Here is a 19,816-nt window from a genome sequence, read left to right as displayed (position 1 = left end):
ATGACAAGAGCGAAAGAAATATCGGAATAAAGAAAGTTGGAGGAAAGAAGAACCCGTAGAACCCGAAGAAAACCTACACACATGGTGTTTGTTCACCACAATGCCCACTAGGTGGGAGCCGGGTGCAACAGAGTAAACCATTAAATTCACAACGCTTTAATAATAATAATAATAATAATAATAATAATAATAATAATAATAATAATAATAATAATAATAATAATAATAATAATAATAATAATGGTATTAAAAGTTTTAAAGTTGCTGTAACATTTGGCAAAATTTACTTAAACGTAGGGATTTTGGGAAAGGGGTTCCATATCTTCAAGAGACTCCTCTCCAACTATCCAAAATTAAACGAAAACTATCAACTAATGTTTCATGTAGAAAGTATAGTACTGTGCGTTTTAAGGAAAATAACTGTAATAAAAATAACTGAATATCATTGAACAGTAAGAATATATAATAAACTAACTTGTAATGTATGCAGATGTAATTAATAAAGCTTTGCTATAAAAATTATATACACAGAACATAATTCAGTGAGCTCTGAAATACAATGTAACAAAATAAAGTATAAGATTGAGTCTACAGAGCAATTGTTACTTAAAGATGGAAAAAGTTTAGTTTTCGTCTCGATTCTCATCTCCAAAGCAAGACAATAATTTGAGTTAGGACTGTCCCGTCTCGGATGAAAAATGTTAAGTCTCATCCCGATTTTGTTTTAGAATCGAAATGAGAGATTCCTCATGGGGAACATTAAACAAAACGGAAATATTTATTGCTTAATATCAAGTTTCTGCTTGTACTGGTATGACCTGAGAGATCATAAGTTTCTAATTTTTAATCTTCTACGAGATTATTATTATTATTATTATTATTCCTGTAGATTTGATAGTTCAAGTATTGAAATAACCGAGTATTCAAATATTTGAATATAATAAAACGTGTGTCATCTTCGATCAATCGCCATCAAAATTGCTATAAAAAAAATTGCCCGACGTGAATTCGTTCCAAGAACTTGCAGATTACTAGCCACGCGTCTTGACCACTGAACCACGATCACTAATAATCTTCGGCAAAGTTTATATTAATAACATGAGTTGTTCTTAAACCTTTGGTTCATAAGATTGTTTCTTCTCCACACGAAACTACAGATTGATAGTTAATTCTCATACTCTGCATTTGTTTCAAAGCAGTGGCCATTACGTGGTCAAAGACTTAAGTCCCCCACGATACACAGAATATGTTAAATAAAGCAATGAATTTATTTTGTGAGCTCGTTAAAGGACATGGTAAAGCAATATCTTGCTTTTTCGCATTCTTAAGCTTTCAAATATTATATATATATATATATATATATATATATATATATATATAAAGGTAACTTCTCTGAGCTTAATCTACATTAATTTTCAAACATAACTATGGATTATCTTCAAAACTGTGTTTGCTTATTTAAAAAAATGTTAATTGCTACAAAGTAAAATTTTGTTCAAAAATTTGATGAATTCTGTCAATTCTTGCAAATCCAAAATATTGCCAAGGTGATCTTTATCAGGCAAACATTATCCAGACCGTTGAAATAGGATGATGTTTTGAGCAAATCCTGATCAATAATTGATTTTACATACTGCAACATAAACCATTACTAACAAGGCACTCGTTGCGGAAATATCTTGTTTAAGCGCTACGTATAACACATATACAGACATATTCTGTAGCACGTAGTGACCGGGTGAGGCTGTGCCGAATTATGCCCTAAAAACGCCCGAAAAAAGGAAAAAAATAAAAATGTGTGCAGGTAGCCTGACACCTATGAAAAGAAAACACGTGACCAAGAACACGACAGTAGTGCCACATAAGCAGTGTTGCTACCCCTACACAAACTTATAGTTTTTCAAATAAAGCGTATACCATTTTATGGCACTAAAACAATTGGCATAAATCGTGAAACTAATATGCAATCGGTGGGTTATCATTGTTGTCAAATAAGGGAAATACGAGGCTCTAAAGTTGAGAAGTTGTGGGATCCATACAGAGGAACGAACAAATGTACAACAACAAGATTGCAAAAGGAACAAATGTACAGTAGTGAGTAAACCACAGCATGAACAGCATCTAGTGACTAACAGGCTTGATACAAGATTCACTCAAAAGGGGCACATGTTAGATAGCCGTCGGAAAAAGAAGTCCCATGTAGTGTTGTAAAATTTCCGGAAATTTTGAACCTGCTGGTAGAAACCGTTTTTTCCGGTTTCTTTCCGCAAAATTTGCTAAAAATGGGAAAATAACAAAAATCTTTGTATTAGGTTTGTTTTCCTAGTAATGGAGCCGAAGTTTTGTTTCTAACGCGTGAAAAATGTAAGTTGAGAAATTTCAATATTGTGAATATTTAAAAAAAAGAAGCATTTGAAAATAAAACTGTAGTAATTATTCTTGAAAATTAATAGTCTGCACCCATTTCCTTTATGTGCCCTTTAGTCGTTTACTTCTGATTGTGCATTAATTACATAACTTTTACAATTCCATACACATCTACCATCATGAAGCGTTTCTGTTGCAACAAATAGGGCTCTTGAATAAAACTGAGTTCTTAATGTGCTCTTTGATCTGGTGAAATTTTGTTAATTTTAACCAAATTACTTCTTAAAAGAGAAAGCAGTGGGCAAATTTCACTAATACTCATGCACTAAAACTAAATTGCTATTATTTAATATTGAAATACAAACTTTAATATAAACTTTATGTACAAAATTTTGTTTGTAAACAAATACCTGTTTTCTAGTGCGACAAATTATCTATATACAGTATATAAAAATGATGAACACTACATTTGTAACTTAACAAATCTTGAACCAGCAGACTGATCTCGATAAAAATTTTCAACATAGATGAGGTTCGGGCCTGGTATATATTTTACCATTTCACTTTAAAGGTGCAACTTGGAATAAGGAAGTGTGGAATAGATCTTAGTGTCGAACGCATAGTTTTCGGGCTTGCTGAGATGAACAGTAACACTTCCGATGCTCTTTAAATAAAAATTCAGGCCCGCAACTTAGAGGAGGGGTAGGGGAGATATAAAAAAATATTAAAATAGCCGATATCAGTGTTGAATCCATAGTTTTCGGGGTCGGTGAAGTTAACAGTAACACTTTCGATGCCGTTTAGATCCAAATTTAGCCCAGGAAATCGGGGGAGGAGGAGATATATAAAAAGGATGCAAAATGATCGTAATTACTATGAATCCATAGCTCTCAGGACCATTGAGATTAACAGTGATATTTCCGATCTAGTTTAAATCCAAATTCAACGCCGAAACTTTAAGGAGGGGAAAGGAGAATATATATTAAAAAATGATCGAAAATGACTGATACTAACGTCGAAACCATGGTTTACGGGGTCGTTGACATGAACAGTTACACTGGTAATGCCGCTTAAATCCAAATTCAGCGCCGTGACATGGGGGAGGGGAGATGTATATACAAATGTTCGAAAATAACCTATATTAGTGTCGAATCCATTGTTTTCGGGATTTCTGTGATGAACATTAACACTTCTGATGCCGTTTAAATTAAAATTCAGGCCCGCAACTTGGGTAGGAAGAGATATATAAAAATGACTGAAAATGGCCGATATTAGGCCGATGCTGCTCATGCTGTGCTTTACTCACTACTGTACATTTGTTCCTTCCGCAGTCTTGCTATTGTTGTATATTTGTTCGATTCTCTGTACAGGCCCCATAATTTCTCAAATTTAGAGACTCGTATCACCCTTAATTGACAACATTGGTAACCCACTGTTTGCTTGTTTTCTTTCACGTTGTATGCCAATTGTTTTAGTGGTATAAAATGGTATACTTTCTATTTGAAAAACTAAAAGTTTGTGTTGGGATGGCAACACTGCTTCTGTGACACTACTGTCGTGTTCTTGGTCACGTGTTCCCCTCCCATAGGTATCAGGCTACCTGCACACATTTTCTTTTCTGCCTTTTTCCGGGCGATTTTAGGGTATAACTCGGCACAGCCTCACCCGGTTACTGCGTGCTATATGTGTTATATGTAGCGGGTAAACAAGGCATTTTTGCAACGAGTAACTATCACCACGATGATTAGCGATCCACAGTTAGTCAGAGTACCAATTTTCATAAATTCTTTTAAATGCATCTATTATGTTCTGTTATAGGTTTCTTAGCTTGTTTTACTAGGAATATGTTGTTATAAACCTTATTTGTACCACAACATAAATTATCAAAACTATTTACTATATAGTTTGTAGTGAGTACAACTTGAAATTACAAACGCTAAAGCTATTAATGGTATGCACTTATTATTAATACATTTCTTGTCTTTTTTCATTTTATTACAATTACAATATCTCAATCACCACAGTTCACATAGTGTCACAAAATAGTGTGTATACACTCTCACATGCATACGTATATTTTACATTTAGCTGAATGCAGAACAGGGAGGGATTGGTGCTCTACTCTGCATTTGCTTGTATATTATTTTTCCAAATTTTTCTCAGAAAAAACATAACTGTACAGCATAGATAATAGTACCTGAGGTGTTTTGTTATATCGCAGAAATATTTCTGTACTTAAAAATGCTGAAACTGTATATATAGGTATTTAGAATATGCAAAATGTTAGCGTAGCACTGATATGGCGTACGTTTGGCAGTTTATAATCAGTTAGCAATATATATATATATATATAATCAGTTTTATTTCTTGGATACAAACGCTACTTCATTATTCAATGTCACTGTTATCACGCCAGTTTTCCTTTTAGAAAAATCAAAGCAAAAATAATGTTCAATCACTCACATTACGTAATATACACTTACACACATACACACACTTTTTCGTTTATTGTTTATTTCTTTATTTAATATATACTAATTAGCTCAAAGGAACACATCATGAAATTCATTTCATAGCAATGAAGTTTTGTTTTTTAAGCAAGGATTGCTACAAGGAACAATCTTTCCACTGTATGGAATGTATCTTTGTCTGCATTGTTCATTGCGATACCCTTCAGTTTGTTTCTTTTGTTTTATAGATGATGGTGACGTCAACCAGCACTTGAGAAAAGTAAACAGAGCAGCCACCAGAATGCATTCCAATGGATGCACGTCCATTCCAAAGGTAGTCTTACTGTCCTCGTAGCTTCACTACTCGAGTCGTTTCCTTGTCCAGGAGATGAGACGCTATCTTCGTCGCTCCTCACGTTATCAGGAAATTCAAAATCTGTAAGACAATCAAATAATATAGTTCAATTAGAAAAATTAAATTAGGTAAGAGGAATGTTACAAAGTAAATCATCACAGAGAAATGATTGGCGAAAATGGTCAACACATGTTACTAACGAGGAAGGTCCATAAACCGTGAGAGTTGAATTTTAGTGAAAATTAGTGACAAAATTCAGTTCGAATTGCTAAGCAATGTATTAATAGTCATTCGATGCGCAAATGCTTGGTTGGGCTGCTACACCGACGCCATCTTGTAATGCGGTAGGCAAAGTCCAAGAATACCCCTTTCGACACAAAGATGAAAAAGCTTTCGGTAGATCTAACTTCAGTAAGGTAAATCGGGATAGGGTATCTATATGCGAGGGTACTTCTAGTGCATGATCGCCATCTTGAAAGGCGCCATATTAAATCGCGGTCAAATATGATAAATGGCAAGGGTGTCACGTTGGGTATCCAATAGCACTGGAATTTACTTGTGAATCCATTTCCATAACCAAAGTTTACATATCTGTTTTTAATTCGAAGTTAAGAGCCTTCTCACCCACAAGAACATATAAAAGCTATGCTAATTAGGTTTGTGTTATGAAATGAGGTCGTGCAGCAGTCGAAGAGCTTTAACTAATGCAGTAGTAGTTACTTTATACAATATTCACTATACCAATCATATCTTGAGCCTAGTGATTGAAATCGTTAATTAAAATTGAAATACCTATAGTAAAAAATGGAATAATAAAACTGCAACAAATTATACCAATTTCGAAGCGCGATGGGATAGACTGCTGAACGATGCCCTATCGCGGTTTACCTTACTGAAGTTAAATCTACCAAAAGCTTTCTCATTTGTGTGACAAAGGGGTATTCTTGGACTTTGCCTACCGCATTTCAAGATGGCGTTGGTGTAGCAGCTCAACCAAGCATTTGCGTATCGAATGACTATTACCACATTACTTAGCAACTCGAACCGAATCTTGTCACAAATTTTCATCAAAATTCAACTCTCACGGTTTATGGACCTTCCTCGTAAGATAGCAATGCATGATATTTCATGTAATAAATCATCAATCTTTCCATTGCTTCAGACCGCAATAGCAATCCCCACAAATAGTTGCCGGCAAATACCAATTGCTATCAAGTTGAATCAAACTCAACTCAATCCTACTACGCTTCTTTCTCATGGTATCAATCTACATCACTCAGCAGATCGATGGAATTTAAATATTTTTCTCTGATTGATTGATTAGCGTTTACGTTTTTTATGAGCAACGTGGCTATATAAGACAAGACCTACAGTTTAAAATGGAATTTAAACTACTTAATGCATCTGATACTCACTCAAAGAATTGAACGTTGGAGCTCGTGCAACAGATATACAAATGCACGAGCTGATAAATCTACAATAAGGGCTAGTGTTTTTTCGTTTGTAATAATTTAAAAGGTAAAGAGAAGACCATCAACTATGATAAAGAAACATGCAGTCTTTTAATGATAGGAAGAAAATATAATATTAAAATTAAATTATAGAAGCATTTTGTTTGAAATGAGTTTTGTTTTTTCTCTTATGATATTTCTCATTATTTTCAAACAACAAATAAAATGAAACAGGTCTTCTAGTTTAGAAAAAATCAAATTTTATTTGTAATTTTAAATCAGTTTAAATGCTTTTAAATCCAAACCTATCAAAAGAATTATTTCTGCATGTTCCTTCAACTCTTCGTCCGTTTATTCAGATGTAGGTATACAGTTCAAAGACCATATCTTTAAAGGGACCAAGACCAGATTTTTTCTATAAAATTTCAATTTTTTCTATAAAATTTCGGTTTTTTCAAAAGTCCAAAAATTTAGGGGAAGTTTACTGGAAGTTGGAAATAAAAAGAATTGCCATCTTTTTAAAAGACACTCCAACGACAAATTAAAATTTCATTAATCAACATCTCATTAAAGAAACTTCCAATAATTTAAAAGTTTTTTCTCTTGGAAATATTCCATAGGGATAACTTATATTTTCCTTTAAAAAAAAAAATCCTTTGAAATTGTTCATGTATTTTTTCCATATTTCAGAAATAAATACTGCAGTAACACTACGGCAACGTGAAGAAAGCAATTCTTCTTCGAAATATAAAAAAGAAATAGTTTACTAACAGTGGTTAGTTTTGATACGTAAGCAAAAACCTTTTACTGTACACGATTCACAGAAACCATTACGTGTGAAATACTTTTCTGTACAGACTTTCTGCACCCTAGTTATTAATTTCCAAAGTTGGGATTTTCATTTAGTCTATTTTTGAAGAAAGAAAATCACTAAATACAAGGAACATCACACGTAGGGCAAGAAATAGGAGAAAATACAAAAAAAAAAAAAAAAATCTTGTAATACTTAGTTAGAATTAACCATTATCTTGTAAACGTTAATATAGATTTACTAAAATCAATTAAATTTATGCATTACTTGTTCATATAAATAGTTCCTTAAGAAATCTATAATACGACGCAAGTCATCAATAGAACAAAGCCAGTAAGATCGTTAGTTGTCTAGTGGGCGTAATCGTATGAATGATTTTCTCAAATGATGCTGAAGCAAATTTGTAAATATTTCGTAAATGAACTGAACATTTCATTTACAATCCAATAATATAAATAAGTCATTTCCTTCTCTCTCTCTAAAAAAATATTATTCACGCTTTTTTACGTGAGTTTCTTTTTTAATTTTTGATTAAAGCAGCTCACGAGATTTTCTTATAAATTGATAAATCATCGTTTCGTTAAGAACTTTATAGTATAACTAGCCTTTGGCCAGCTGGGGGCTTCGCCCCCAGACCCCCGTATTTGCTCGGCCTACGGCCTCGCATGTCATATGTTCGTGCATTTATTCTTAATATTTCCTTAAATCGGCCCAACATCCCCAGATCTAATATTTATCATCCTTTGCTCCTTAATACTCTGCTTAGTAACTCACAGTATATTATTTTTATAGCAACCTTTGTTTTGTCAACCACAATTTATCGACTTGTTGTATAATGAATGATGATGTTGGATTCTCATTTTCAGAGTTTTTTTTTTTCTTATTTATAATTTTCAAAAAAGAAATCTCGGATTTTTGTTCGACCATAACTCTTGCATATTTGTAAGACAAAGGTCGATTCTTTTTCTTGTAACTTTGTAGTATTTCCACACCACCCCTGTGGTATCCTGCTACACACATACTCCTTTGAATGAAAGCTTTTGCTTCGTCATGTCTTTCGTATACTAAAAAAAGTGGAACGTAGTGGTATTTGTGTCTGGGAAGGTTCGTATCATAGTGTGAAAATGAAGTTCAATATGATTTATATTTGGACAGGCACCAAGCATTCTCCATAAAGAAGCTTGAAGGGATTTCTTTTTGCGTAGACTCTTATGTTACTATCAAGTATAAGTGAAAAGGAATTTTTGCAGCAGACATGTATCATACTCCGAAATGAAAGTCCAATGGTGTTGTTCCCTGGGTATAGTTGTTATTTCTTTATTACATTTTTACGGGTACGCTGGAAGTGTTGAAATTAAAAAAAAAAAAAAAAAAAAAAAGAGCATCATATCCTAAGCATTATGCATTGCAACACCACATCGTTGTATATTGGAGTTGTAAATGTCTCAGACGTTTGTTTTATGCCCAAATAATTGAAAAGGAACGATAACCATTTCTGCAGTCTAAGACGAACTTTTATTTTTCCAGTGTTTTGCCCATTGAGCACCATCTATAACTGACATTGTAATTAATTGTGTATGTAATCTGTTTGTTTATTACATACTGAATGCAAGAAGAAAGGATACACTTATCATACATGAATTAGAAACTTCAAACGGAAGTAGGCTCAAATCTTGCAAACGTTACGAGATATTGAAAAAATAATCGAAAAAATCTCCCTTTTATAGTATCAATTGCCAATTTTTATCACGGCGTCCATAACTTTTGTCTGTAATGAACATGTACAGATGTTTCCAGGAATGTCAAGGAGATTCATGCTCATATGCGAATGATGCGCTGTGTAGAGAGCGCAGTTTCTTGTCCTCGGAACGATTACAATTATCGGAGGTACTTGAATTGATATGTAGTGCACAACTGTTTAAAACAAATAACATTAAATAAAATTAAACAATTAACAGCAACCGCTATAATGATAACTTAAGGTAACAATAACCGTGCATTTTAACAAGAGATCAACAAGAATACAACATATAAAGCAACTGTAACAAACACGTTCCGTAATAACCGTTTCAAAAATCCCCTAAAAACTAAAAATATTCACTTTTGGCAATTTTCTTTTGACATGCCAAATTTAGTCATTGTAATCCTAAAGAAATTGCCCAATAATTTTGAGACATAAAAGTAGTTCATATAAATAAACCCCACCAAAGTTCGAATTTTTTATTTCTGTTAATTTATAAAGGTAAGCAAGAAAGTTCTGTCGCTTTTGTGGAGGTCTGTGTTCAATAGGACCTCCCACCCTGAGTTGAATGCGAATGAGGATAAGACGAAGGTCAGCTGTTGTTCTGCGTATGTGTAGCATACTACCTGGTTATGGTAGTTCAGTTACATTGTGAACTTGCGTAAGAACAGAGTGAATGAGACCTCCACAGAGCGTCATAAGGGCGTGTATGCAGTACGAGTTCAAAGTGGGGACAAAGGCAGCTGCAGCGGAGCGAAATTCTACCGAATTTCTTTTTTTTTCCTATCTCAACTATCTGACAGATAAGATTTTGTATCCCAAGAAAACGCCCATTTAAATAGCATAGGAATTTCTTCATCCCCTTTCGACCCCTGAAAAATTAAAAATATTCACTTTTGGCAATTTTTTCACGGTTAGTTCTCAAAGGCTACAATCATGCCACATTTCATCATTCTAATCATACCGGAAGTGCCTAAACATTTTAGGGTGTAGAAGACGTCCCACATAAATAACATGCGAAAGATTTTTTCAGTTCTCCATAAAACCAATCTACGGTTGCAAATTTTCATTTCTGATGATTCACTTAGGTAAAGCTAACGAAAACGTACAAGCATACCGAATTTCAAGTTTTTATTCCAATATTAAGTACCTAAAACATGAGATTATACGTCAAAAAAGGTCCATTTAAATAACATGGGGAAATTCTTCATTCCCTCCTTAGAACCCCTAAATATTAAAAATATTCACTTCTGGCATTTTTCTGTGGGTTTCTCCCGAAAAGCCACAATCATGTCAAATTTAATCATTTTAGCCCTACAGGAAGTGCACAATAATTTGGGGCTGTAAAAGATGTCCCATATAAATAACATGGAAAGATTTTTCAATTCCCTATACAACCACTCTAAAGTTGGATTTTTATTTACTTTTGGCAATTTTTCTGTCGGTTAATCCTGGAAGGCTACAATCATGCCAAATTTCATCATTCTAATATTGCCGGAAGTGCCTAAACATTTTGGGGTATAGAAGACGTCACATATAAATAGCATTGGAAAGATTTTTCAGTTCCCCATAAAACCAATCTACGGTTTCAAATTTTCATTTCTGATGATTCACTTAGGTAAAGCTAACGAAAACGTACAAGCATACCGAATTTGAATTTTTTATTCCAATTCTAAGTACCTAAAACATGAGGTTATAGGTCCAGAAAAAGTCTCATTTAAATAACATGGGGAAATTCTATATCCCCTCTTTAGACCCCCTAAAAATTAATTGTATTCACTTTTGGCAGTTTTTCTGTGGGTTTGTCCCGAAAAGCTATAATCATGTCAAATTTAATCTTTGTAGCCCTGCAGGAAGTGGTCAATAATTTGAGGGTGTAAAAGGTGTCCCATATAAATAACATGGGAAAGATTTTTCAGTTCCCTATAAAACCACCCTATAAAGTTGGAATTTTTTACTTTTGGCAATTTTTCTGTCGGTTAGTCCTGGAAGGCTACAATCATGCCAAATTTCATCATTCTAATCTTGCCGGAAGTGCCTAAACATTTTGGGGTATAGAAGACGTCCCATATAAATAACATTGGAAACATTTTTCAGTTCCCCATGAAACCACTTTACGGTTAGAAATTTTCATTTCTGATGATTCACTTAGGTAAAGCTAACGAAAATGTACAAGCATACCGAATTTGAAGTTTTTATTCCAATTCTAAGACCTAAAACATGAGATTATAGGTCCGTAAAAATTCTCATTTAAATAACATGGGGAAATTCTTCATCCCCTCTTTAGACCCTCTAAAAATTAAAAATATTCCCTTTTGGCAATTTTCCTGTGGGTTTGTCCCGAAAAGCTATAATCATGTCAAATTTAATCATTGTAGCCCTGCAGGAAGTGGTCAATAATTTGAGGGTGTAAAAGGTGTCCCATATAAATAACATGGGAAAGATTTTTCAGTTCCCTATAAAACCACTGTAAGGTCAGAATTTTTTACTTGTACTGATTTACTTAGGTAGTGCTCACGAAAATGTGTAAGCATAACGAATTTCAAGTTTCTATTCCAATTCTAAGTACCTAAAACATGAGATTATAAGTCCAAAAGAAGGTCCATTTAAATAACATAGGGAAATTTTTCATCCCCTCTTTAGACCCCTTAAAAATTAAAAATATTCACTTTTGACAATTTTCCTGTGGGTTAGTTCCGGAAAGCTACAATCATACCAAATTTAATCATTGTACCCCTACAGGAAGTGCTCAATAATTTATGTCAGCTCATGTAGTTTTATATATAGTTAGGATATTGCACAAGTAGTTTCTATTGGGAAAGACAAGAAGAGATAATTTGCTGAAAATAATGTTCAGGCAAGGATTTCTCTAAATATGTGTTAAGGGCCAAGATTGCATTTTAACGATTATTATTATTATTATTATTATTATTATTATTATTATTATTATTATTATTATTATTATTATTATTATTATTATTAATGTTGTTAGTATTAGGGAACTCCCTGTATTTTTCACTAAAATTCTTTCAAGAAAGTACCACACTTCTTCCATTTGGGATATCAAACTAGGGAAAATAATGAAAAAGGGATTTGACCTAAGTTTAATTTATCTCATTTCCGTTTATTTCCTGAAATATGGATTTATCTAAGTATAGACTGATAGTTCCCAATAATATTTTAAACTGTAATAAGGCACGAATACAAGTGACAGCCAGAGCAGAGGAGACGAGGCCGAACGTAACCCCTGTTTCAGCAGTTTTAGCATATAACGCAAAGGATTATGAATTAAAGATAGCTTGGAAAGTGTGCAACTCTTAGAAGAATACGCTTATCATTTCTTGTGATCTATTATTATAACATATGAACAGCAGATATTAATAATAATAAACCAAATGATAAGCGCTGCACAAAGTGTCCATGATACACACAATTTCAGTCAGCAGCCAAATACATAAGAACCTCTATGACTTGCGGAAAACACTTTTTATTACGTACAAATATTTCAGTCTTTTATGTCTTTTCATTAACTTCACTGACTAAACATGAATATTAGAACTATACTTCATGGCAGAAATATTAAAAAAAAAAAGACCTATAAGAAAAATATATTTCAACTACCCATGCTCTAGCGCTGTCATGTTTTTACTCTTTCAAACCAAACACAGCACTAAGAATACCGAAAATAATTTTCGATTTATTTTGCGCAGTTGTAAGTTATTATTTGGCATTATTTCTATACGAACATTTAAATACTTAAAAGTTGCTCATGCGTATTGCTGAATCATAAATCTTGCAATATTCTGGTGCTCAACATATCTGCATTTATTACAGTACAATAGTACGATGTTCAGCGCACTGCATGTTAATATTGAAAATAAAACCCTCATGTTTGACTGACTGCAGCCACTTTCCAGCCAGCTCCTCGATTCTACGTCAATACATTGGTCTTGTCCTTAGAAGCGAAGAAGTAAGTCACGACTGCTTTTACCTCCTACTGGTTGTTGAAGCATCATGTTTACAACAAAAGATCATCTGCGCTACAGACTAAAACAATCAGTAATCCTGTGAGGCAAAGTCAAGACTATATGGTGGATGTTGCATATATTCGATATCACAAAGTTTCTGCATTTTTTTTCAGCCCAGTTTGATTTTGCGTGATTCTCTTGAAGTAGAACGCGCTTTTGGTTCAGCAATTAAGGATATATTTGGCGTAGTACAACATAAATCCGTTCTAACAGTTTGGAAAGAAAGGTCGACATTGATGGTACGACTGTTAGAAATGAACTTGAAGTGAAATATCCCTCGTAGTTTCACCACATACAGAGCATGACTTTATGCTAGAAACGACCCAATTCGGCGGCTGCTTCTAGAAGTTGCTCCTTGTTCAAGCACTGTTCTTGAACATTTGGATATCGGAAAAACATCAAAGTTTCGTCATATGCGACAATTCTTTTAGAAAACGCACTTCATGCATGCATGATTTACAGAGTTTGTCGCACTCATCTACTTTTCTCTGGGCCTGAGCTGGAGTCAACTCATGTGACAGAATGCGGCAAGTCCTGATGGTTTTCTTCCTGGTTTGTGAAGGTGACGCACTACAGTGGACTGAGACAAGATAGCTGAGTCAAGAAAATCCATCCACCAGCACATAATAATTGTTAAAAGTTTAACAACTGTTATGTGCTGGTGGATGGATTTTCCTAACCAGTGTGTCGTATAACTTCGAGTGGCCGAACTTTCGGTGATTATCTACATTTTTACAAGCTGCATGACATTTCTGGAATCAACAAGCTGCTGTACTGTAGTTCACCGTGCCTTGTCCTCTCGTATGAGAAATATTATGGCCAAGTTCGAACTAATACCGTAACAGTTTCACGTATCAGATGTTGTTGAGCGCTCATAGTCACTGTCAATACAAACTGGCTGAAGATACTGTCGAAGAGACGGCCTCCATGTTAAACATCACGCTTGCTACACTACTTTATGGGCCAGTTTGAACCTGTAAATACGGCCGATCACGGCGTATTCATCTATCTGCTGTTTTAGTTATGGAAACATTGTGAGACTTATAACTTATCCTTGTATATGAAAAGGAATTAGAAAAAGAAGTGACAAAATAATAAATTGACGTTTTTGTCTTAAATATGAGAGTAGAGTGGCTTGCAGAGCTCAATTTTGTGTCTTGGATCGATTATTCCTTGCTTATCTCACATAATGAATTCGTTTAATGCATTTTTCATTCGGCACTTAATTCCACATGAGATTGTCACATTTGTCGTAACAGAAAATGAATATGTACTTACTACAGATAACCACAGAAGTGTTACAAAAATATTTTATAGAAAACTAACTTCCGTCTTAGATAGATCATAGGTATTCTGTCCTTATTGGCAGGTCACTTCCCACAGCTAAGCTTCCATGCTCTACGGTCGTCCACTAACATCTTCGTCTTTACGTGTGATCTTTCTGTTTCTATGTTGTCCATTAATTTTAGTCTCCTTCTCCTTCTTCCTCTCTTTTCTGCCACCATATCTCTAGCACATCCATGATGATGCAATTTCTTCTCAGGTAATGTCCCAACGAGTTTCTCTTCCTCTTTCCGATATTATCTAAAGCTGTTCTTTTCTCCCCCACCATTTCTAATACCCTCTCATTCGTTTTATGCTTGACCCAACTAATTATTTCCATTCTTCTCCACACCCACATTTCGAAGGCTTTCAGTAGTTTTTCCTCACTTTTACGTAACGTCCATGTTTCCATCCCATACAGTACAATCACCATGGCTTTTGTCTTTCTAACATTTATTTTCATTTCATATTCTTCAAAACCCTTCCTCACGTTTCCTAACATCCTATTGATTTTCTTTTCAAATTCTTAAAAAAAAGCATACGGTCTGTAAATCTTATACATCTAATCATTCTACCTTCTATTGAATGCCGTCTTCATCATGTAAGCTCTTTTTGAATATCTCTTCTAAATAGACATTAAATAATGTTGTGAGAGACAGTATCCTTGCCGAACTCTCCTTCCAATTGCAGTTTCCTTTGTTAGTTCCTTTCCCGTCCTAACACTTACTTGTTGGTTCATATATAAGTTTCTTATGAGTCTTTGATCTTTCCATTCCAACCCAATCTTCTATAGAACTCCCAGCAACAATTCGGTCAAAAGCCTATTCCAGATCAATAAATACAACATTTCCTTTTTCTATACACCTTTCACTGATCATCCTTAATAATCCAATTGCATTTCTTGTACCCTTACCTCTCCTGAACTCAAACTGCTTTCCCTCAACTGTTTCGTTTGTTTTTCCATACAGTCTTCTGTTCAGTATTCGGAGCAGAATTTTAGCTGCATGAGATATGAGACTAATAGTTCTATAATCCTCACATCTCTTTGGGTTCGATTTCTTAGCCATCGTTATCATGATCATGTTTAGAAAGTCTTTCGGCCACTAACTTTTTCATATATTTCATTGCAGAGTCGGAACAATTCTTTCTTGCCCTTGTCTCCCATATTTTTAATGAATTCGATTGGTATATTATCTATGTCGATTGCCTTTCCATTCTAATCTCGAATATAGTATTTCCAAACTCATCCCGAAGAATACTAAACCCTTTATCATCCTCGCCTACTTCACTTGCTACTTCAACATTTAGGCTACACACTCTATCCCTAGTCTCATATAAGTCTTCAACATACTCTTTTCCCCTTTCTATAACAAATGGTGATGATAAAGTAAATCACTTTCGCCTAAATCTTTCTTGACTAAACGTTGAAAAATCTCTTACAAGAGAAAAATGTTTATTCCGTTAGGAAAATTCCCTGAACTGTCGTCTGTGTCAGCAAATTTTGTGAATGCAAATGTTAACTCTAATTATGTTTTCACAAAAATAGACATTTTCGTCAGTAACGCATATTATTTATTTGGCATAACATCTTATGTTCTACGGTGTTCTTTTCTAAAGAGCAATATCTCTTATTTTCCTTTAAAACGCTTATTGACTTCTTGCTCTTTAAGTAATAATGTCCACAGTAATTGCGAATGCAATAAACAGAAGTCAAAAACTACTTACTGTAGGAAGAATGCAAGAATTGTAGACGGAAAATAGAGCCACGTTAAAAGGCGGAAGGCCTTTTCTTGATATGAGATCTTGATCTAAAATAATAAACTTAAAGATATTGAAGGAAAATACAGATTTATTATAGTATAAGTGGAATGCGTATAAGGAATACGAATCATTGAATTATATAAGTTCTTGTTCTATGGAACTTTACTCTATGCTTTTCCACCTAAAATGTATGAAACTTTGAATAACAATGTTTTTTCTTAAAAAATAATCTTTATTGTGATGTGTATCCTCCCAATGGGGAATCTTCTTATACATGACCTTCTGAGATACCTGCAAACATAATTGGCAAATAATTATTCCAACAAAATGAAGAACGTAAAAGTTGTTATGAAAGTCTAAGGCATTTTTTTTTCTCAACATGAGTTTATGAGGAGATCCCTATTTTCCTCTAAATAGCTATCGATTATTGTGTAAATCATCGCTTGTTAGCAATTTTAAAGAGAAATAATATTTATTATTATTTTTAAAAAATGGAAGAAGTATGTTGCGTTGTCTTAAGTATTCAATAGAATGTGCAATCAGTCAAGAAAGAAAAAAAATGTTGCAAACTACTGGTCTAATTCGGATCTCCATGAATCACTGTTATCTCATGTACCGTAATTCTGGTTAGACTATTTTAACAGCGCCGTCTTAATTATTTCTGTTTCAGCATTCAAGCTCTAAAAGATGGGGGTTTAAATTTTTCTGTTGAAGTTAACCGGACTTCCAGCTGTGGTTAAAATGTTGAGAATGCTCACTGGCAATGAAATACATGAATATGTTCTGTACTGCGCCAGCTGCTTATAAACTGTTTGTAAACATGTGTTTGCTTGTCGTGGCATAGCCTGTTTCGAGGAAAATAAAATAGGCAAACAAGACTGTGGCAACACATTACAACGATCGGCAATAACATTGACAGCGTATTATAGTAATAACCAGGGTTCAAATTACCAGGGAGAGTGAGGGAATTTCTCCTTCAATCATATTTCGGTCCCTACCGAAGAAACTAATTGAAGCATCCCTGCCGAGGATGCTTGTTTCCCTACGCTCAAACCATATTCAATAATAAAATGTTTGAGTATATTACCAAAATCCATTGTTTTGGTCTTTTTTAAATAATTATAACCTGCTAACCGTATTCTCAAATAAAATATATAAACTATTAACTTTCATACTTATAACTATCATTATATCACTATTTTACCCTATTTTCTTCATGGGGGTGTGGTGGCTTAGTGATAGAGCGTTCACCTCCGGAGTTGGGAGTCCCTGGTTCGCTCCCAGCTCGCGCCGTGTGGACTTTGCGGGGACAAACGCCGTGCTCGTGGGTTTTCTCGGGGTTCTCCCGTTTCCTCCCACTTTCTTCATTCCACCATTTCATTCATTTCTCATAATCACCGTCTCCTTTAGCTTAACCGTGGGACGTAAAACTTAAAGTTTTCATTTCCTATTTTCTTCATCACCCAGTTTAACTATTCTATTTTACCCATAGTTGTCACTTGCAATCGTGTATTCATGCACTTCAGTTTGTGTCGGGGGTGAATTAGGATAAGGAGAAACATATAATGAAGTCATGTATGAAATTCTAAACACCTTACATTGTACATATGAAGTGCAAGGTATTTTCAACCCTGTTTAGTTTATTGATTTAATAAGTTTCTTGTTTTCTACCTTTGTATAGTATTAGATTTGCATATGAGAGTAAAGGGTGGGCGGAATTTTCCGGTTGAAATTATGCATTTTCGGATCTCTATGTCTTAATTTGTACTATATCAGACTGTCTGTCAATATAAATAGCCTAATTCTCACACTGGTAATATCCAATAACAGGAATATAAGATTCAATGTCAGCTGAAGACAGAATCACGTTGTAGTGACGATCAATAACAGCGATAAAAAAATACAGCATTGGTAACCTGATATGCTATCGTTGGTTTGGAGCGCTGTTCTAGTAGGGTCTTCTTCGTATTGCTGTTACGTTGTGATATCGATGAAATGACTTCCTTCACATCTACAAAAATTATTAATCATGAGGTGTACAATATTATTTCTTTGGTTTAGGATAGTCGATTTACGTAAGCCTCACTGGGTACTACAGCAAACTGAAATTTCGTACTGTTTTATTTTTTACTATATATGTTTAGTAGGTACATATAGCAAACACAGAGGTAGTGGCGAATTCCCTGTGTTACCACCTTTGCTGCCGTTAAACAAACAATTAAAGCATAATTTATTACGGAAATTCATCAAAATGTAACTTTAAACTATCCTTCTTCATTTCACGATGTCCTCTGTATTTTACTCCAAGACGAAAGAACCGGACGCCTTAATGCAGACAATAAAATCTTTCAAGTTTATCGATTCAGCATGGCCTGCAACCATTCTATACGTATGAGCGCTACGAGACGCGGAAGAGCATTGGGGAGATGCAACACGTCCCAAATAACAGGCAAGTTGATCGCTACGTATCTGCGAGAACATGCAAGCTTTGTACTCAGTCATACAGAGGGAAAGACGATTTTAGTAGTATGTTGCAAATCATTTGAAACTGCAAGCAGATGAGGAAAATCTAATCCTTCTGCCAGCACAAAAGCAATTATATTTAGTATATTTTCTAACAGTCAGTAATTCTCAAGTAACTATTGTCAAAAATGTAAAGGAAAGAATATAATACCTTAATTGAAATATTTTAAGTTTCCCATAGTTGTTCTGATACTATTTTGGTTCCTTTTGGATGTTTCACTCCAAAATGGAGCAGATAAGGTATAGTAGGACGAAACGAAACAAATAATTGATTGATTGAAAATTACGTCTTATATCTGTATTAATCTATAGAAGACGAAGCCTGCACTTTAAAGTTAGATTTGACTACTATAGTGCGTTCGACTCGGGACCACGAGACGAATGATGTCTTATTTATTCATTTATTTTAGGGTTGGACTTGAAAATGTTTCTTCCAAGTTTCTCGATCTTCAGTTTCCTCTTTTAACTCCCAATATTTTCTAATATTTTTCAAATCATCGATCAATTGTATTCTGCTTCTTCTTCCTATTCCTTGCTTTCGGCGTACAATGAACTAACTGTATGCATTTTGAAAACTAAACTAAGAGGATTTTTAAAAAAAAATAAAGTACAGCAGAATTTGATTGTAACCTTATGGCAGTAAAGATCCTGTTTATTTATACGTTGAAATCTTAGTTCCGAATTATATTTTTACATCAGCGTGCTTTGAAAATATAACGTTAACTCTTATATGTTATTCAAAAGAGAGAACAGAAAAGGAGTTTAGAGTATTCAAGCCCAAACTGGCGGAGGGGGGGGGGGGCAGGTTGTTGTGAGAGAAACCTAAAAATAATAATCTCAAAATTACGCTGTATAAAGCTGTATTCTAGATCAGTTCCAATTTCCTTTCTCTAAAGGCAAATAAATAAATAAATAAATAATAGTAATTAAAGATACAACTCTTTGGAATTAATTTTCTCACTTCGGCCTTCATAGTTTTAGGCAACATGCTTAAGTTAAAAAACGT

The 19,816-nt window shown here is 34.2% G+C and overlaps 1 protein-coding gene across 1 annotated transcript in view; it reads right to left on the bottom strand.

Annotated features, from left to right (window-relative positions):
- Positions 1–2,771: 2,771 nt before the first annotated feature.
- LOC145666042 (opioid-binding protein/cell adhesion molecule homolog) overlaps positions 2,772–19,816 on the bottom strand; it is a 476,706-nt gene continuing 459,661 nt past the window's right edge. Inside the window, exon 10 of the mRNA XM_081733141.1 lies at positions 2,772–5,253. Within this exon, the coding sequence (XP_081589267.1) occupies positions 5,078–5,253 (176 nt within the window). The 3' untranslated portion in view covers positions 2,772–5,077. The remainder of the gene's footprint in view (positions 5,254–19,816) is intronic.

The sequence above is a fragment of the Thermobia domestica genome, chromosome 12 (genome assembly GCF_964235325.1).
Source record: "Thermobia domestica chromosome 12, izTheDome1.hap1.1, whole genome shotgun sequence".
NCBI lineage: Eukaryota > Metazoa > Arthropoda > Insecta > Zygentoma > Lepismatidae > Thermobia > Thermobia domestica.
The sequence above is the reverse complement of the archived record's forward strand: the minus strand, read 5'-3'. Positions and strand labels throughout refer to the sequence as shown.